Below are 21,074 nucleotides of genomic sequence, written 5' to 3' on the forward strand. Positions count from 1 at the left end.
GAGAATAGGCAACACAGTTTTTATTTTTTCATTCTGAAAGCTCAAATAGTATTGTAACAAGAGCTCTTAATTAAACAGTGTCTATTGCACAACATCAGCACAGGTTAAAAAAAATTCAAGAATTGTATTACAGTGATTTGATGTGTGTAAACAAATGTATGAATCACAATAAAATCAGGGTATGAAAAGGCACATTATTAGAATTTACTCTTAAAATTTAAAAACTCTGAGTCCTATTTTCAAACAGGTTAACTACAGTAGGAGATTGCACTGAAGGGGAAAATCAGTAATTGGAGGGGAAGGGGAGCTGACACAAAGACACAACCTGCTGTTAGCTTTAAAAATGTAATAGCTTATTTTCAAATACAGACTCTGAAAGAAAAATCAAAACATCCCTTTTTCTTTCTTCAATTTCAACTGCTTCCACCGCGGCAGGCTTGCAAAGTCGTCTTTGGTGATCCCAAATACGTTGTTGAAGTCAGGGTCAGAGAGGTATTTCTGAAAAGCAGTTCACAAACTATAGTAGTGAGTGAAAACAAATGACTAACAATGCAGTTTCTTTCTTGAGGTGGTTAATAAAGCAATAAGCCACAAGAGGTCGTGGTTTACAGTGATTTTAGAACAGCTGAGGGGCATTGTTAGGCATGACACAGAGCGTTTCATAAGTACAACTATGCACTTCAAAGTCAAAATACTGGTACTATTAAGCAGCAAAGCATCATAGTTATACCTAACAAGAGGGTACACAAAATTGCGAGCTATTAATAATGAATGAATAGGGAGCAAATCAGGGACTAACTGCAAATCCAAGACTATATGATAGATAATTATAGGCTACCGACTTTAGGACTAGGGAGAAAATTTTTAAAAAACTCACTTTCTGTTAAAAGAGGAATATGTTTCACTCTATGAACACACACACACACACACACACACACACTACCTCTTTCTGGGTCGGGTCAACATCTTCAGGCAGCTCGTTGGCGTGCTTGTTGACCAAAGCTTCTGGTGGAAAAGGCTGAAAGCTTTTCTCGCTTTCAACACTGTTCTGCTAGAAAGTCACATTAAAGGAAAATAGATGGTTAGTCTGTATGTCATGATTTATCTACCACTTGCTGCTGTGGCATTGAAATGGCTCTAACAAACTGCTTTTCAATTTTGGTTTATAGTATGTAGCAGAGTGCAAGTTTTTGTCCCTTTTTTACACCTGTCTCAGAATATTTAGTCATAAATCCCATACCTATTCAAGGTTGACTAGCCAAAAAGTCCTTTGGCTAGCCAAGTTGAAATTGTAAATGTGGAAAAGTATGGCATACTACATAGTATTAGAGGCTTACAACATTTTTGCACCCCAAGTGTACCAATTCCTGAAAAGACCTTTGTATATAACAAACAAAATAATCTCTTGAACATGAAGATGAAGAACAGTTCATTTTATCTTGAACAAGAATGGTACCATTTTGGTATCTTTTGGCTAAGAGTATTAAGAAATGAATCAGACTGTACTTACCCGTACAACATTAACTGGTGATGTTACATCTCCCAACTCCCTCTTCAACTCCTCATAGCTCTTTCCATCCTAAAAGAAAGAAGTCAACATTTGTGTTTTTATTCATTAATGTAAATGTTGATACTCTATTTCAGCTCAAAAACCAAAACACTCACGCTCCATTTGGAGGGATCCCAGGCTGTGAACCACCCAGTGAAGGTGGGCGGCTCGAATCCTTGCTTGATCAAGACAATGGGGGTGTCCGGATCTCTGTCTCCTGGGTGTGTGCGCAGGTACTCTTGGCTTGTGACCACGGCTTCTTTGCGCTCTACCTCATTGGCCTCTTTACCAATCCAGAGAAACACCTGAGACCAAGAGATGGCAGGATTAGGAGAAGAAAGGTTTACCATTTACCAATAAACAGTTCAGTTTCCAAAGACTAAACATTTTAAACCTGCATTAATTGATTATTTGGGCCACTTAGGGGTGGTGCAACAAGCTGTAAAAAACAATGTGGGCATAGTTTCACATATAAAGTTGATATGGCAAACTTGTTTCTGGCCACCTGACAAGTGAAAATCTAATACTTACTCTCCTTTTAGCTCTGTTTCTGGTCTCCACTAACCCCTGAGGGAAATATTTGACTTTTTAGCTGCTAAATGTTTTGCTTCACTTTGTGTCTGCTCAGCAGATGTTTCTTGCTCAGCAGGTAGTATACAGTTGATTTATCACAGCTTTTTTGCTGAAAACACTGAAAAATTACATTATGAGAGTGGTGAGTGAACCAAAATAGTAACGTCGCGGGCCATAAAACCAAAACAATGAGCTGAAAGACATCAAAACATTTAGTAGAGAAGAGGGAATTCCAGGGTTGGGGGCTATGCCTTGTCAGCTCATACCTGGTCCCATGTGTCCAGCAGCATGACATCATCCTCAATGAGGTCGTCCTGCGTGAACTGAGTCACCTCGTTCACAATGAAACGGCCCGTCTTATTGGAGCATTCAAACAGGCGTGGCTGGTGGTCTAAAACCGTCTGCTGTAATCTGTGGACAGAACATACAAACAACTTGTAAAATGTTGGAGAACAAGTTTCCTCTATAAGTGATATATGACTGCTGTTACACTTTTGAAGCTCATTTGCCAATACTGTAAATAATATTTGTATCATCATTACCTTTTACTACTTGCATAGGGAGCTTTCCCTCCAAGCAACTCCCAGAATTCAGTGGGCTCCTGACCCTCTGCAACAATCTCCTCAGAGCCATTCTGTGAGTTCTGGCCAATCACAGAGCTGACCTGCTTTGCCATGGCTCTTTCATCTCCACTTGATCCCTGGTAACATTTTTAATATGTTGATCATTAGTATCTGTGACACTGTAGTGATTTGAGAAAGGAAATTATTTGTACAGCCTACAAGATGTTTGCAGGACCAAGCCCGTCTTTTATAATGCACAGTTGTACACTATATGGTCTAAAGTATTTGGACAACAAAACATTACAGCCAAATGTGTTTGTTGATCATCTCATTCCTAAACCATGACCATTGATATGCTGCTATAACAGCCCCCTCTTTTCTGGAGAGGCTTTCCAAAAGATTTCAGGACCTAGTTGCAGTGATTTGCTTCCATTCAACCACAAGTGAATTGGTGATATTGGCCACTTATTTTGGGTGTTAAGGTCCAGCTCGCATTTTGTGTTCCAGTTCAACCCAAAGGTGTTGGATGGGGTTGAGGTCAGGGCTCTGTGCAGACCAATTCCTCAACACCAAAGAGAAACCTTTTCTTTATGAACCTCACTTTGTGCATGGGGGCATTATCATATTGAAGCAGGAAAGGGTCTTTACATTTACATTTACATTTAGTCATTTGGCAGACGCTTTTATCCAAAGTGACTTACAAGTTAGGCAAGACAATCAAGTGTTAGAGGACAGTGACTCCGAAAGAGCCATGATAAAAATTCTCAAGTAGCTGACCGGACATCAGTGCAATGAGAAAGAATGCTAAACAGAAGTTTGTTTTTTTATATACAAAGTAAGAAACAACTGGAAGTATACAAGTGCATAAGAAATACCATAAGAAACAAGAAAGAAGTGCAACAATCAAAAAGGTTAAGGGGCTCAAGTGATGAAGTGTTCATGGAAGAGCTGAGTTTTCAGGCAATGGTATTAACGGTCATTCATTTGCAAAATGGAGCAATCAGGAGGGGACATACAGCCTGATGAGTGACTCACTGTAGGAGAGTGGTATTCCATTTGTCGCCTTGAAGGCAAGCATCACCTTGAACTTGAACTTGACGTGGGTTGCCACTGGGAGCCAGTGGAGGGAGACGAACAGAGGTGTGACATGAGTTTATTTAGGTTGGTTGAACACCAGACGGGCAGCCACATTCTGAATCCTCTGCAGAGGTTTACCAGTGCGTGCTAGTAAGCCAACTAGGAGCAAGTTGCAGTAGATGACCAGTGGTGAGATGACCAGCACTTGGACTAGGAGTTGTGCTGCATGCTCAGGCATGTATGGCTGAATCCTCCTGAGATTATACAAAGTAAATCTGCGTGACCAGTAGATGCGATGTGCGATGCTGCGATGTGTTCAGTGAAGGTTAGCTCGTCATCTCCCCAAAGCTTTTGCAGACTTGGATGATAATAACAGGGATGAACTGAGCTGTACAGTCAGGTTGTGATGAACAGCTGGATTCACAGGGAAGGCAAGAAGCTTAGTTTTGGACAGATTCAGCTGGAGGTGCCGTTCTGTAATCCAAGCAAAGATGTTGGCTAGACAGGACGAGATGCATGCTGGGACTGTGGTATTCTCTTGGGTGAAGGACAGGTACAGCTGGGTGTCATCAGTGTAGCAGTGGTATAAAAAGCCATGCGACCTGGTGATGTAGCCCAGCGAGGCGGTGTGCGGTGCAAAGAGAAATGGGCCAAGCACAGATCCTTGAGGAACACCAGTGGTTACCTGACATCACTTTGACACCTCTCCTCTCCATGACACCCTGTATGACCTCCCAGAGAGGCATGAGTCCAACCAGCTGAGGACACTCCCCATGATGCCAAGGCTGGAGAGAGTGGACAGGAGGATCTGGTGGTTTACTGTGTTGAAGGCAGCAGACCACTAACCACTCTTTAAGCCAGACTGGTTAGGATCAAGTATGTTGTTCAGTGAAAGAAAATTATAGACTTGGTTAAGTATAGCAAGTTCAAGTTTTCTGGATAAGAATGAGTGAAGAGAAACTGGTCTGTAGTTTCCTACTTTCGATGGATCAAGTACTGTCTTTTTGAGCAGTGGGGGAATCTGAGCCTGCTTAAAAGTGATGGGAAATGTGCTGGACATGAGTGACATGTTGATGATTTGTGTAAGTGTAAATGACGAGAGTTTGGGGAGATAGACTATAGGACGTGTGTATGTTGTATATTTCACCATCCTCCCTACCTTTCCACACCAAAGATAAAGTCCAGATTGGCTCTTGAGTAAAAACACATCATTGGAGTTCAGAGAGGTGGCCAGGGCTGGAACCTCAATGGCTTTTGTATTGGATGAATCAGAACCATGGACCTGGAACAACCTTATCGGTGGCTCTGGGTCAGAAGGCCCTTTTCTAGATGTTCCCCCCTAATAGAAAAGAAGGGAAATATTCCATACTGTTATAAATACTGAATACACCTGCCTGAAATAACACTTGGGCATAGCATATCCTCTTGTTAATAACCCTGTGAAAAGATAAATAAGGAGAGTGTTTCTAATGAAATTATTATAAACATTGTTAACAATCATACCTCAAAGATGACCATTTTGCCCTTGAAAATGGCCATTAAGTGTCTTGGTTCTTTGCCCATGGTAATTCTCACTTGAACTGGCTCATCACCATACTTCTGATCCAAGTGTACCGCCTGAAATGCTGAAGCTGCCAGTTCATCCTGTGTTGCATGGCGCCCCTAAAATAATAAGTGGTAAAATTACATTTTATCATATAATACAGTGAAAAATCCAAAGCAGGGACATGAAGGATAGAGGTCTTTGCAAGCCAAATAAACATAGTATTTTAGTGGACAATCCTATTATTATTATGTAGTACACTAGGTATTACATCCTCACCTGCCACATATAGAGCAGGTAACTCTTCCTGTTGTTGACCAAGTAGGTGTAGAGGATCAGGTAGCAGTCTCCTCCATAGAAGTAACCATACCATTGAGGGTCCACAGGGACAAGCTCCAAATTCTCAATTCTCCACACCTGGGTACATCATATTCATGTAATCATGTGTAACCTGAAACATTATTTTTTTACTTCCTGGTAATGTGCATGTTGTCACACTGTCATGGCTTACTGGGACACTCGAATAGAACAGTCATTGTTAATGTTATTAGTAACACCTGTGCTTTTTCTACAACAAGTCAAAATGTCTGCTGTGAAAAAAGGTCTATTGAGTGGTGCATGTTTCCAAACTAATTTGTAATTCATTCAATTACTACAAAGCTATTCCCTCACAGAAAACCAGGCCTCCAGGGTCCCGGAGGGTCTTGGGGCTGCTCACTTTGCCAGGTTGGTAATCCAGTTTGTTTGTTATCCTCAACTGTCCCTAGATAAGGTTAACTGCACTTTGAGCTGAATGCACAGTTAGAATGTTGACAGACATTTTAACAACTAGGCCCACTAGATGTTTAACATTTGTAACATCTAGCATCTTAGCATGCTAACATTAGCATATACTGTTTAACATGTTGCACTTTCCATGGTAACATGCTCACATTTAGCAAGTTAGTGTAACATTCTCCCTTTTAGAATATTCACATGCATGTTGTGTTAGCATTAATCTCAAAGTACAGCTGAAGATGACAGGTGTTCAGGCATTGTTTTTTTCTGTGCCAAATTTGAAAATCCATATTTTGAGATATTTCATTCTGGATCCATTTGTTTGACTTACAAAGCAACAAACAGACTGACTGACATTGCCAGACTGCTATGCGACTAATGTGGCAAAAAAAAAAAAAAAAAAAGTTAAATTCAGATTACATTGTCACAGATACCTCCACTTGACCTGTGCCATTGTCCACCATTCGCTCCTGTGCAGCAACTTCTGGCATCATGTGCATCAAAGTGGCATCAAATTTCTCCTGTGCGATATGAGCTAAAGCAGAATATGGTAAAATTAAGTTTTCATCAGAAGAAAAATCTATTTATTAGAAGGAAAGGTAATTTTTCTTTGCTACTTGATGTGTTTTTACAAGTCACCAAACAAAGACACATACCTACTTTCCCCTTTGTATGCACTTTACCCAGACCTTGAGTCTGGCCCTTTACAGTCCACCTCTGGAACAGCTGCTTGAAGAGAGCTGACTCTGCCCCGTCATTCACTGTCTCCACATTTGTAGTAATGGGGTAGTTTTTTGCTTTGATGAAGTCCTATAACAGCCAGTCAGATAAATAATAAGAAATAAACATATTGTGCAAGACCAATAAAACGCAACATATATGCAAAGGTCTTATGTAGTGTCACTTACCAAAGCTCTGGCCATGGCGGCCTGTCTCTCAGCTTTGTTTGCTTTCTTTCCCTTCCATACAAAGATCTTCGTCCCTCCCTGGTCCAGGAAGTAGCAGTCCTAAATACATTTGGAAAATAAGTAATTTCCTTCAAGGAAAATATTTATTGCTGATGCCAAGAATTTAAAACTTCTAGCTTTACAGGAATGGTGAAATGTATAACATCCTGTATACTAGATGCATCCATCATTTAGTCAACTTCCTGTTGGGGAAAGCTGATCCAGAAGAACAACTTACATCATGGTTGAGGAGATCCTGAACCAGTGGTCTGGTAGCAACTTCTGTGACCTTCATCTGACCTTCAGCATCTGACACACTGAAATGAGTACAACACATTTGCAGAACCAAACAACACTTGAGCTGGATGAATCCTCACCCACTGACTGCATGACACATTAGACAACATGGGTTCGGGAGCAACTCACTGGTAAAGTGTGAGTTTTCCCTTCTGTTCCTGGTCAGCAGTTTCATCGGGAGGTCCATCTGTCAGATTGGAGGTTCTGTCTCCAAGAACACCAGTCAGGATCTCCATGTTCTGAGGAGAGTTGCTCTCTGCTTCACCCTCGATCACTTTGATCTCTGCCCGACCTCCCCTCTCTCTGTCTCGGATGTCTTTGGCCAACAACATACCCTGAGAATCAGAGGTGCAGCACAGAACAACAGCACAATTCAGAATTCTCAGAATCCACACTAAAACCTTTCTGTGTGCATTGAATTTATTACCAGACTTGAAGGAAATGCAGCACAAATTTTAAAATGTATTTTAAAGTGGAATGTCGTTCCTGTTCAGTGCACCCTAATGCACAAGCAGATTTTGACAATAGTACCAGTGTATGCAGTTTTGACTTACTCAGTAAAACTTCTCACAAGCACACATCTAAAAACTGTAATTAACTGAGATTCAGTAGCGTAATTGTTATAAATTCTAGTATTATCTGCTTTTACTTTCAAACTTTATATGTTGGTTTGGTAGGAATCTCATTATAATAATAGGACATGCAGTTGGGATGAATATGTAAGCTAAATAATGACTAAATATGGCTAAATTAATAGGTTTGTGGTTGACAAATAATGAAAATGCTTACAAGGACCTATAAAAGGAGCTGAAAAGTGTCCATACTCACTGCATTGTTCTGCTCACAGAGTAGTTTTGAACTGTGTTTAACTGTGTGGTGGAATAACAAACCATTCAGAGCCTCCAGCCTTTTGCAGGAAGGAGGAAATCAGCTTCAACTGTGCACTCCGACAGCTTCCCATAAAGGTTTAATGCTGATTTTTAGGCCTGATGATGAGGGCCGCCACAAACAGCGTCCAACTCAGAGTTGTTTTAGGGTCTATCTAAAATGCACATGATGTACATACTGAAACAATACTGTTATTTAAAGTGCATTGGACTGTAAATGTTTTTGTGGAGACAGAAATGCAGATGGACAAACTTGACCTGCAAACAGGTATAACAGGGTCCAAACATTCAATGCAACTCAGAACTAAAGGCGCACTGACTGGGGGCAACAATTAAGATTGAACGAGTGTCCTCTCACATAACTTTTCAAGTCACATGATCATAAAACATCTTTAATATCAGAAAGTTCAAATAGTAATCAGTAGTAGTAGTAGTAAAAGTAAACTGGAAAATAAAGTTGCAAATTTATTCACTGGTAAGTTTTTCTTTAAACATACTTAACACATATACTGTATTATTGAAAAAGCAGTAGTAAAAGTAGAAATAAACCCTCATTGTTAAGAAGAGGAACAAGTTGTGCTTATGTTTCTTCTAGTTTTCTACTCAAGTATGTTTTTATATGAATTCCACACAGTCACACAAATCTTACTTTCAGCCTTTCCTGCCTGTTACTCTTCGGTCCGTTCCACTGAATGATGGTCTTGCCAATGTCCAACAAAAACACATCTCCAAGGTTAAAGCTCTTCCAGCTCATCTCCACCTGCAACAAGTTAAAACATAAAGCACTCTTTCTACATGACTTCCTCTATCCCATAATGTTATATAACCACTGTGAAGCATGGCTCACCTCCTTGGCAATCACTCTTTTCTTCCCTTTGACATGAAGCAGTCTCTTCACGTCATAGGTGTTGGTTTCAACATGCTTCATGCCCGATGCAACGCCACCTTTCTTATAGCTAAAACAACACAGGAGAATGGTGATGAGGATCTTTTACTGTCTATGAATTATGAGCTACTGTAACAACACTTTCACTCACATTACTCCTTGTTTGAAGTAGCCCCTGAAGGTGTCAGACTCGTGGTTCTGAACCTCACGGTGTTGGACCGGAGTGGAGCCCAAAAATTCATCAAGCTGTATTGTGTAAACAGCAGCTGCACCCTGTTCGTCCTGAGAGGACTTTGAGCCGATCCAGTAGTGGATATCATAACACAGAGAACTGCTCACCTTCTGGGTCTGAAGAGATACAGGAGTGGGGAAACAGTGGAAATAAGAAGAGCATGCTATCTGATATACGAAAAGAATGAAGACAAAGGCTTTGAATATAAAAGAATAGGGTTTAAATATACAAATAAGCAGCCCTGGCACGTAAAACCACAATGATTCATCAGTGACCTGCACAGACTTACAAAGAGAAGTACGTAGCAGTCACCCTCATAAAAGTTTCCATAAGATTTCTCAGGGACTTGCACCAGCTCCATTTTCTATTGGACAAAGAGAAGAAAGTGTCCATTTTACTTTTATGTCCACTAACATTTCAGAGCTAATAACCAGTATTCCTCAGTCTCAACTTTTTTTACATCATTGCTGCTCAACAAGTGTTGAAATCATTTTGCTTGGAGGAATAGAAGTTTTTTAAAACAGTGAAATCAAACTGTTGATTTGTCATTCCACAGTCACAGCCTGCAGCATCTACCGTAAAATCAAATTACCTCGATTCTCCAGATGATAATCCCCGGGCTTTGAGTCACTGCTCTAAATGTGTACTCCATGTTGCTCGGATGCACTTTCAGTGGCACTGTTGTTGCTTGGTTTCCTTCTCTTGGAAAATGAAAGTTTGTTGTGCATTGAATACAATATCCTTATAGTAAGAAATGCACAACAGCACAAATGTAGAAAATATTTTTCTCTTTTCTCTCGATAAACTGCACAAAATGAGACTTTATGAATTACAGAACAGAACATACCTGGTATTCTTGGTTACAGAGGTTCCTGTAAGCTTATATGATCTTCCAACAGCTGATTTTCAATCTGATAACAAAAGGCCCTCGATCCTCTTCCATTCACTGCTCCTAAAAGATTTGCCTGAGTTTGCATGTTTCAGGACCTTTCACAGTGTTCTGTCCAATCACTGAGGAAGACACAAAATCCTGTAGGCAAATGTGCCGAAAAAAGGATTGACTCATATTCAAATGATTACACACACAGTAACACTGATCATCTCCATCACATCCATTCATTTTCCTGCCTTCTTGGCCCTTTACCTCCACGTTCGCACCATATATGGTTATATGCACAGCGATGGGTAGATACACTGTATATAAATATCAACAGAAGTGTTTAGTAGTAGTAGTAGCAGCATTTTTAGTATTATTATATACAATGTGAATGCTATGAATAAGATAGTTATTCCACTTTCAAACACACACATACACTAAGCCTATCTGTGTCCGTCTATACTGTCTGTCACTGTTTGCACCCCTCAGTTACAGCTCTGACTGAGCTCTCACAAGAGACTGTGACTGAGACGGGCTCCTGGGGTTGGTTGGAGACATGTTGGAGACAGTAATGGTGAGCACAGACCCATCCAGGTTGAGCCCCCTCCTAAGTGGGTCTAGACACAGCTCCTGATATGTCTCCTTTCTGAGTGAAAATTACATACACTTTTTAAAATGTATGTAATTAAAAAAAAAAAAAAAAAGACACGCAGCCATTGAAGCTCCGGTTTAGCTTATTCCTAGAGGTCACTATACACCATTGTTCCCTCAACACAAATGTATTATACGAACACACAATCATTTATCACAGAATCCCTACAAACAAACATGTTCAAAAACAGCACATGAACTCTACACACACTGGTTTGTGACATACTAACATATCCACCTTGAATTAATAAGTCATTTAATAATGTACCAATGATGGTGAGTCAAAAATGTTACATTTTTGTTTATGACTAAATACATGCAAGACGAGTGACATTACCATCAGCCTCAGCTGTACTCCGTGTTTAGTACTAATTAGCTGATCATAGCAGAGTAACACACTAAACTAAGGTGATCATGGTAAACTAACGTCACCATGTTATCATCTATGTTTCACTGACTTGTTCTTTCTCAAAGTGTGGTTGAAAAGTCAATTATATAATAAAATTATTGGAGCTTAATGTGCTGACATTAGCATTTAGCTCAAAGCACCACTGTGCCTAAGTACAGCTTCATTGAGCTGCTATAGACTTTTAGTCTTGTTACTCACAGGCCTATCTGTCCTGGATGTTTCAGTTATTTCTATGCTACAAACCTGTCTAATTTAGATTTTTGTTTTGCTTTTGCTAAAGTGCCTTCATCCTTACTTTTATGGATTAAATATTAAAAAGCCATATGTAAAAAAACTTGACTATTCAAATCAGCACATTCTTATACAAACAAACCTTAACCAATGATGATGCAATGTGGGATAAAGGACAGTCATAAACATGTTCCAGGATTTGGAATGGCCATATTGTAAATAACCAACAGTACAATAGACCTTTAGTTGTGTAGAGTTAAACAGCATTAGTGTGTATGAAGATGAGATAGCCTCAGAGCCCACTGGCAGAATTACAAATGAGCTACTACCCTGTACAATGGAGTACTGTTAGCAGGAGGAAATGACTTTCTCAGTGGCAAACAAGCCACTTCATGAACACTGCAGTGTCATTGAAGATCCTCAAATCTTAAAAGTCATCAGTAGAAATGAAAGCATCCACATTCTCTGCTCTGTTTTCAGTGAAATAGCGCGCGCACACACACACACACACACACACACACACACACACACACACACACACACACACACACACACACACACACACACACACACACACACATATCTTTCTGGGCTTTGTGAGATCTCATGATGGTAAAGTGATGTGTATCAGTAACTTTTGAAACACAGAGAAGCTGTAAAATGAGCCTTTTCACAGACTCCAGGCTGAATTTTGTTGTCATGGTGAAGTGAAATTTGCTGGTCAAATCAAAATGTAAAAGTTTTTTTTTTTATCAGTTATTCTTCCACACACCAGAGATCAGAACAAAACACATAAAATACAGAGACTCTTCCATGCTTTGCGGTTCCTGGTTTGATTTCATCACAATGAGTGATACTAAAAGGATAAACTCCACCATAGTGTCTGTCATGATAGGGTGAATGCAGACATACTGCTGAGATACTGAAAATATGAAAAATGCAAAGCAATACCATTGTAGTTTGTATAGAATGAAAATAGAGTTTTGATTTGCAAAATCCATTTACCACATCCATTTACATTTACATAATAACATATGAGCACGAATGACAACAATGACTTCAATAGTTAAGCATCTGTAAACCATCTCAGTCTCATAGAATCTAAAAACTGCTTACTTCATCTCCACGATATTCTCTGAAAATTATGTCATGCTGTTCAAAGCCAAAATGAGAAGACACACATGTACACCTTAAAAAGACAAGACTACGATATTAATTATAGCATGAACACAGTTTGTCCCAGAGTGGGTTTAAACGTACACATACACAGTAATTAGTCTGTGCCGAGTTTTAGAGCTAACTGGAAAAACACAGTAAGCCAAACCTTGTTGAAAAAGAGGTGTGCAGTGATGTAATTACTCTTCTTGGCTTTCTGATATTTGAAGAGCAAGGTGGTTGCAATTACAGGGGAGACCAGAGACAGTTTTAACACTATTTCCTTTCCCCCCAGTAATTCACCATTCATCCAACCAACCACTGTTTTGGTTTTGCTGATGTCTGAGAGACATCTATCCTAGTATTACAGCTGTCGCAGTGCAGAGCAGCAGCTGGAAAAAATGGCAGACACACCTATAACACGACTAAAATATGTTTAACATATGAATCCAGCATAAACACTACCTTTTTCTACGACTTTGTCCATTACGTTTTAGGTTTACATGACTACTTAAAGTGCTTATCAAATTAACAGTTAAAATATTAAAATATATTTACAGTTTTTTTCTCAGTTGCCTTGCACATTTCTCAAAACATTTTTAAAGATCTCTGAAGATGCATTTCCCAAAACAGCTAATACAAGCAGCAAACACTACAGTTAACCTGCAAAAGGCCATAACTCACCCAAAACCTTTAAATTAACTTATTGCGTTAATGAATAAGTCATCGCCACCAAAATGACCCCTCCCTTTGACATTGTGCAAAACCAAGGTGGTCTCTGCACACTTCTGCTGCTATGTCATCACAAGCAGCATCTATTGAAGCAAGCAGAGACATTTGATTTGATCTTACACTTCACAGCTTCACTTTACCCCTCCCTTGCCCCGTCCAGTGTTCATCTGAGCAGGCGCCCCCGTTCACAAGTTGTATTAACTCTGTTGCCCTCAAGCTCTATCAATGTCTTTTACAGTCTATACTCATGACTTACAGCAATAAGCCAACTGGACAGCATATGTCATGGGTTGAGCTAAGATGTGAGAAACTGTCACTATCAATGCAATTCATGAAACATGGGCTCAGCAGATTTTGACAATTAGATGGACTATTCTTCATGTGATGACTTACACAATGAAAGAATTCTAACATATGTTTGAGAGTAAAACTACTCAACTGAGAAGAAACATAATCTATTTGATCACAAAGACATATACAACCAATAACTGTTCAAATTGTAGATATTTGTACTTAGTCATTTGCCTAAATGTGCTAAAACATTTGCAAATGGTAACAAAGAATAAGAAATACTCTCTCTATGTTGTGCACAAGAAGAATTTCACATATTGTTTTGACGACCTCTGCAACTGAGAAAAACTGTAAAAACAGGAGGTAAAATAATAAACAGAAGTAGAACAGTAATAATTAATATATATGTACATATTACAACAACAACAGCAATTATCATTACCATAACCGCTTTAACCATCATCATCTTAATAACTGTAATCCTTTAAGATTGAGTAATAGATTCGATGTGATTCTAATCCATCCATGTAATCAGTATAAGTTTCAGTATAATATTCAAGAACATCAGATGGTAGAATGGTTGATATCGTGCCCCTGTGAACTTTTCATGATAACTTAAACTCCCTCTCCACTCAGAGCTGTGTTTTGTTTGTTGTTGTTTTCATTTTGCAGAATTATGTATGTGCAGAGTTTGATACTAGAAGTAGTTTGTAGCCGGTCCTGGTCCTGTATGCAACTTGCACAAATGTGACGTGGAAACTCAAAACCTCCAGAGCACAAGAATGGACTTTACAGTGAAGCAGGAGACATCTTGTGTCCAGCGGTTAAACTTTGAAATGAAAAATCTTTGCACATTAAAAAATTCTGGATTTTTTTTATGAGGGAGATTATGTCAATTTAAGTTTAATCTGATTAAATTTTACTATCCATAGTTTCCCCCTTTCTACAGGACTACAGTCCCTCACTGACTCCTGACTCCCACTCACATTACGCCTCCTCCTACGTAACGTGTGGTCCTGTGCCACATTTATTTCCTGTGTCTTAAATTTTTTTAAAAATAGTTCCTGCCCCTTAAAGCCATACATACATTTAAACATCAGACTACTTATTTGTTTGTGTTTGTCTCTGTCAACCAGGTAAAGGCTAAACCAAGAGTGAGAAGGACTGGCTCATGTCTCTTTGAGACTGTATGCCTTCATCTTCACCAGATGTTTGTGGCTCCTCCCAAAGAGCTCAACGAAACATTCCAGCCCACCTCTGGGACTCTGCTGGCTCCTCTACACACTCTCACTGAACTCCAGTCAAACTTTTACAGGAGCTGAAGAGACTGAGCTGACACAAAATGAGAGGACTTGTTGTCTTGGTTACTTTGGCCTGCTTTGCCAGCGCTCAGCACCAAGCGCTGATTGACTACTTGGAGCGGAGGCTACTTGCTATAGAGGTAAGACTCACTTTACCTCCCTGCCGAGCCCTGGGCTCCAGAGTCCCTCTGAAAGGAAACTTTCAGGGACAGGACACAGGCAATGGAATACAGATGTGGCTAAATCCAGGATAAAATCCTGGAAAACTGAGCTCTCATAAATGTATAGGGGTCATGAGTGAGTGTTACTGAAGTAGAAATGCAGTTTAAAAGTTTCATCAGTCTTGATATGCACATATGATGTCAAAAACTGCAGCATAGAATTGCATTATTAAAAAAAAGTTGATAAGGCTATAGAGCTTATTTGTTAAATACTTTTCTATCTTGGTATCACAAAAGTACATTAATCATGACGAGCACAGTCACAGTTCCACCATGTTCCAGATCTCTCAGAGGATTTCCAGCCTGTGTGGAAACTTGTTTCTGTGATGTCACTTAATTTAAGGAACAGACCACCGCTAAATTACCAGTAATAGCGCGCCATGTGGATCTTGCCATTCAGTTATTCTATTTTAGTACTGCGGTTTTGTTTGTATCAAAAGCTGTATTACAACACATGATCTACTCTCTTTCATACCAGGTCTATAGTCCTTTTTACATAGATTATTACAATAAACACTATCTACATTCCTCAGCCTCTGTGTTGCTCTGGAAAATAGTGTCAGACTTCACTAATCACCTGTAGAGAAAGTCTCCACAGGGAGGTCAGAGGTCAGGGTGTGTGACAGAGCAGCACCCACTGTGTGTGAGCTGTAGTGTTTTTCTGAGGGACATTTGAGCAGGGTGGATTCTTGCCATGTGTGGGCTGAACCTGGTTGTTTCAAAGATGAGTTTCCTACTTATTATGCCCTTCTGTCCCAGTCTATTCACTGAACCTGAAAATAACATAAAATTATGGCCTTTTCATAGAATTCAGTGCTTTCTGGAAATGCATTTACATTCCCTGTATAACACATATTGTTCACATTATTAGATTAAAAACAAAGTGTAAAAATTGAGATATAACTGACCTTTGTCACCTTCTTTAAAAAACAGGACCGTATCTCTCTGTGGCATGAGCAGACCACTCGCTACGCCTCAGAGCTGCGGGAGCTGAAGCAGCAGATGGTTTCCCAGCTGGAGAACCTGGACAAAGAGAAAGAGATACTGCGAATTAATCTGGACAGTGTGGGGACTCGGGTGGACCGGGTTGAGCGTGAACTGGACTACTTGGAGACCCAGAACGGGGCTCAGCCATGTGTGGACGTGGACGACAAGTTGATAGAGCAACAGGTGACTCTGGTGAAGGAGAAGCAAAAGGCCAAATATTCAAAACTCTCAGGTGAGATACGGTGCTCTTAACGACTAACCTGTTTACCAGAATATACTGTGAGTATTGATGTACAACAACAAGGATGAACCTGAAAATTCTTACTCAATATGACCAACAACTAAAACACAAAGTATAACATTTATAATCATTTTAGATGGGGAAAAGCAAGCAACTCATCTTCAAGTTTGTGATGTTGAAACTATCAAATTCCTCATTATTGAGATTACAGATTATTTGTACATAGTTGATAACAAAATTGTAATAAATATTACAATATCAACTATGCACAAATAATCTACATAACATTTCCATTTGTGCTACAAGTCTCTCCATCAGAGAGTCAATGACTTTCATTTTTTTGTCTTATTTGTATTCAAATCGACTCATTTCTGAGAATAACAAGAACAATCATAACATGAAAATTCGAAAACGTGTGTTTTCAGACACCCTTCTCCCAACTGAGTCCTCTCATAATCTTAGTTTTAGAGAAATTAGAAAACATGCTGCTTGAGACTTGTCCATGAATCATGGAGATTTGCTCATACAGAGGACATCTAACCTACAACTGCACTGTACATCCAGGAGAGTTTATATTTTAGGATTAATATTTGGAAGTTAGAGATAGATGATACAAAGAAAACCTGAATAAAGTGGAGAAACATAATGAATAAAGCTGCTTCCACATTAAATGGTTTGATGAGTGTGAAAATGATGTGACTGTTATGCTTTGGGCTTTCAACACTTACTGTATGTGAGCTTTTGGACAGATGTCTTTATTATAGAGCCCTCTCCTCCATCATCATCAAAACATTTAATCAGACACAGATGTGGAGAAAAACTATTACACAGAGCATGAAAACTGATGTTGGCCAAATGCCCTACTAAGACACTTCATGTGGGTTTTTCATCAGATTTGTGACCCATTTTTATAAACCATGAACAAATAGGGCACAGACAAGAGAAACACATCATACAATCTGTCAGTAAACATGTCTCAAAGCTTTAGATTTCAGACTTTGGTCGATTCAGTCCGAAGTTACATAAATGAGGACTTAATTTGGACCTAAGGGACTTGACACTGATCACTGATCACTGACACTGACTTTAGACTTGACTTGTACCACATCTGATATATTTAAATGGTATCATGCAACACCTGTCACTCTTATTTTCAGACTGCAGAGACATGATCTCCAGCATAAAAGCCATGAAGATCTTGAAGCGAGTTGGTGGGCCAAAGGGCATGTGGACCAAAGACACCAGCAGGGCCTCTGGGAAGGTCTACATTTTTAATGGGACAGATGAAGACATGGTCTATGAGTTTGCCTCTGTGCAAGAGTTCAGCCGCTCGTTGGGCATGTCTCTGTCAAAGCAGCTGAAGCTGCCGTCCGCCTGGAAAGGAACAGGGCATGTTGTCTACAACAATCACGCGTATTATATTAATCAGGTTGAAGGGGTGACGGTGGTCAAATATGACATGAAGAACAACTCTGTGGCAGACAGCGCAGTGTTCCCAGTCCAGGACCATGTCCCGGTGTACGGACTGACCCCTGAGACAGCAATGGACTTGGCCGTGGACGAGGAAGGCCTGTGGGCCATTTATGCCACACGGCAGAACGAGAGGCACATCTCTCTGGCTAAAATGGACGCCAACTCACTGGACATTGAGCAGATGTGGGACACAAACTGTCCGAGAGAGAACGCAGAGGCGGCGTTCGTCATCTGCGGCACGCTGTATGTGGTGTACAACACCAAGCACCCCGGTCGTTCACGTGTCCAGTGTGTGTTCGACGTCAACGACATGGTGACCAATGAAGATGCACCACTGGTTTACTTTCCAAAACGTTACGGAGCTCACTCCAGTCTGAAGTACAACCCACAGGAGCAGCTGCTCTACGCTTGGGATGACGGCTACCAGATTCTGTACAAGCTTGTCATGAAAAAGAAACTAGAGGTTTGAGCTGAATAAAACACACCAACAGCCTCCCAAAACTTCCACAAACACACCCGATAACCCTTTAAGAACCATATCAGCGTTTGGCCAGTTGTAACTCTTTAAATACAAATCATGTATATTTTATATCACTGCTGATCATGTTTAAATATTCACTTTTTTAATGTGACTTTTGTTACTTTTTAGTCAGCTGCTGGTCTCCATTCATTTCCGTATGATATAAAAATCTACTAGCATGCTCTTGAAAATTGCTTAAGTTGTGTATTTTCCATCACGGAAAACATCGATTTATATTGTTACATGGTAAAGTAGCTAAAATCTAGACTGATTTGAAAGGTCTGTGCTGCATTACCTCACAACAATTACCAAATTACAGAGTTTGCCTTTGGATTTTCACACCATATGGACATAAATGGGAAGCAATGGCTACTTGAAAGGAAGGAAAGACACATTCAGAAATTGGAAACACTATTGCATGGTTTGGAAAATAGCCAGCAGTGATATTAAATATTATACAATGGGCTAAACATGAAAAATCACCGGAATGGTCCTTTAATTCTGAATCTCTAAAAGCATAAACAGATCCAAAAGTGCTGTCTTGTAGAAAAGGTATCTGTACACTTTCACACACTCACAGATGTGAACGCAGGAAATATTTTTCCAAAATACTTAGTTGATTAATGATATGATTTCTTCATCCAAGGAAAAGTTGTGTAATGGCTGCCACAACCGTATTGCTTATCAGATTGCACTGCACCTTCATCATCTTCACAAACATGTCTGTGTCTACTGGCAAGTGGACTCGAATAGATTTACTGTACTTACTTGTGAGCTCTTCTGCCACTCTCCTCTTAAATTTCTTTTTTTTTTCACGCTGCAAATACAGGAAAATAACGAAGATGATACATACTCACCTTAACTTCACTAGAGATGGTTTTGGATGATATAAGTACTTGTGACCTTTAATCTAGTGTTGTTTTTTTCATGAATGCTTGATTTACTGTTGGCACATCTGACTAAAGACCCTTTTCACATCATTTAACTTCTCGTACACACATATAACTAATAACTTGGCTTCACTCCACTCATGTAATCCACGACCAGGGCCCTGCTTTTGTGCACGCTGGCTCATTAATCAACTTACTGAAACCTAAAAGGAGCAGAGCCATCATTAATTTTATTAATAATACTTGTGCTATTCCTGCTATGATAAGTCAGAATGTCTACTGTGCAATAGGACTATAAATATTTGTTTTAAAATCAAATCGGCTGAGTTTTACTTTAACTGATCAGCTGTGAGAACGAGAGCAGCTGTTAGGTCTGATTATTATTTGCATAGTTGATCATTAGAGCTTATAAAGGACTTCCATGGCAGCTTTAAGGCTGAAAATGTTAGTTCAACTGGAGTTAAGAGCTTTTATTTGCTATAAACATATTACTGTGTGGGAACTTAAAGACAGAGGTAACAATATGAGTAGCATCCATTATAATTTAATCTAAACATAGGCTTTAATGCCACTGAGTTAATCCACATATCTAACATTTATTATATTGTTTAAAAAATTTAGAGGCAATGCTTAGTTTGAGGATGGCATGACTATGTTTTCTCCAGTTGTTCTTCAGATTTCTCTCACTATCAGAAAGCTCCTGTGTCGTCTCTTCTGATGTAACGACAGCAGTGTGTGAGCTTAGAGCAGCAGTTAATATAAATAGGATCTCTTCAATGATCAGCTAGCAGGCTAGTACTGTTACCTTCTCTCTGTCTGTCTTATCCAGCACTCCAGTGGTTAAAGTCAAGCACATACAGTATGTAATGCTGTTAAGTTTAGATGTTGTGTTTTTTTACTGTATAAAATCACCAAAATGAACAAAAAGCACCACTATTTCAATGATGTCTTTCATATAATGCTAGTGTTTAATTTAAGAAATGACATTTGTATTTTCTGCTTGTATTATGCACATTTCCTATCATTTACTCAGACTTCTGCCTTTGTTCACTATGAATAAAAAACGTTTTCACCTAACAGAGTCTGTCTTTTTCTATGAACTGTATAGAGGGACACAACCAGGACCATTAAAGCCACTGAGTAGCATTTGAACATCTCACTTGGTGTCACCTGGTGGAAGTATGAAAAAAGACACCGTGACAGAGAGAAAGGAACTCATAGCTTTACCTCTTTTCCTGATTTCACTCTTTGTTGCTTTAAGGTGAACTTCTTTATTGTCTGACTAATCAAAATAAAATGATGGATTGCCTTTCATTTGATAACAATTGATTGAGCCAGGTTAGTTTTTGTGTTCTGTGCTGAAATAAATGTGTTGAATACCTCAAATTGGTGAATTTGTACATGGTAAACATTAAGTATAAATCAGATATTACATAGAAATCTCAAAAATTTACTTGGGGGGGGGGGGGGGGGGGGGGGGGGGGGGGGTTGGAGGAATTTCAAATGAATGTGTGTGATTGTTCCTCACACCACAGGTCTAACATTTTGTCTTGAGAACTTGATAAACTTTTGTAGTTCCTATATTTATTAATATTATTATTATTTTAAGTTAAAATGAGACATATTAAACAGTTAATTCATCATTATCGTCTCTGCCATTTCATGACATATAAACACAAAGGGTTCTTTTCATTCTCTGGACCTAACAGGCCAAAACACACCTTTACTTTAAAAACTAACCATCAAACGTGGACCTGTGTATGT

General features: G+C 39.4%; 2 protein-coding genes across 2 annotated transcripts; one reads left to right on the forward strand and one right to left on the reverse strand.

The window, feature by feature from the left end:
• Nucleotides 1-69: 69 nt before the first annotated feature.
• Nucleotides 70-10,224, reverse strand: avil (advillin). Its single transcript, XM_042407601.1, has 20 exons — nucleotides 10,179-10,224; nucleotides 9,924-10,032; nucleotides 9,621-9,695; nucleotides 9,251-9,447; nucleotides 9,061-9,169; nucleotides 8,863-8,973; nucleotides 7,456-7,661; nucleotides 7,268-7,346; nucleotides 6,991-7,089; nucleotides 6,739-6,892; nucleotides 6,517-6,617; nucleotides 5,585-5,722; nucleotides 5,266-5,424; nucleotides 4,922-5,101; nucleotides 2,665-2,822; nucleotides 2,389-2,533; nucleotides 1,666-1,854; nucleotides 1,511-1,579; nucleotides 944-1,051; nucleotides 70-498 (listed from the first exon to the last, which is right to left on the reverse strand). The coding sequence occupies exons 2-20, from the start codon at nucleotides 9,981-9,983 to the stop codon at nucleotides 385-387; spliced, it is 2,451 nt and encodes an 816-aa protein (XP_042263535.1). The 5' UTR covers nucleotides 9,984-10,032; nucleotides 10,179-10,224; the 3' UTR covers nucleotides 70-384.
• On the forward strand, nucleotides 5,990-20,633 carry olfml3b (olfactomedin-like 3b). The gene is made up of 4 exons (XM_042407602.1): nucleotides 5,990-6,031; nucleotides 14,814-15,118; nucleotides 16,133-16,418; nucleotides 17,585-20,633. The coding sequence occupies exons 2-4, from the start codon at nucleotides 15,020-15,022 to the stop codon at nucleotides 18,367-18,369; spliced, it is 1,170 nt and encodes a 389-aa protein (XP_042263536.1). The 5' UTR covers nucleotides 5,990-6,031; nucleotides 14,814-15,019; the 3' UTR covers nucleotides 18,370-20,633.
• The last annotated feature ends 441 nt before the right edge of the window (nucleotides 20,634-21,074 follow it).

This window comes from Thunnus maccoyii, chromosome 3, assembly GCF_910596095.1.
Source record: "Thunnus maccoyii chromosome 3, fThuMac1.1, whole genome shotgun sequence".
Lineage (NCBI taxonomy): Eukaryota > Metazoa > Chordata > Actinopteri > Scombriformes > Scombridae > Thunnus > Thunnus maccoyii.

Bases quoted from the DNA above. Each gene is read 5' to 3' on its own strand.
- avil (XM_042407601.1), bottom strand. From the start codon at position 9,983: ATGGAGTACACATTTAGAGCAGTGACTCAAAGCCCGGGGATTATCATC. The intron at 5,723-6,516 runs GTATCTGTGACA...TGATGTACCCAG, and splicing joins ATGGCACAGGTCAAGTGGAG to GTGTGGAGAATTGAGAATTT. The intron at 499-943 runs GTAGTGTGTGTG...ACTGCTTTTCAG, and splicing joins TTGACCCGACCCAGAAAGAG to AAATACCTCTCTGACCCTGA.
- olfml3b (XM_042407602.1), top strand. From the start codon at position 15,020: ATGAGAGGACTTGTTGTCTTGGTTACTTTGGCCTGCTTTGCCAGCGCT. The intron at 15,119-16,132 runs GTAAGACTCACT...TTTAAAAAACAG, and splicing joins GGAGGCTACTTGCTATAGAG to GACCGTATCTCTCTGTGGCA. The intron at 16,419-17,584 runs GTGAGATACGGT...TCTTATTTTCAG, and splicing joins CAAATATTCAAAACTCTCAG to ACTGCAGAGACATGATCTCC.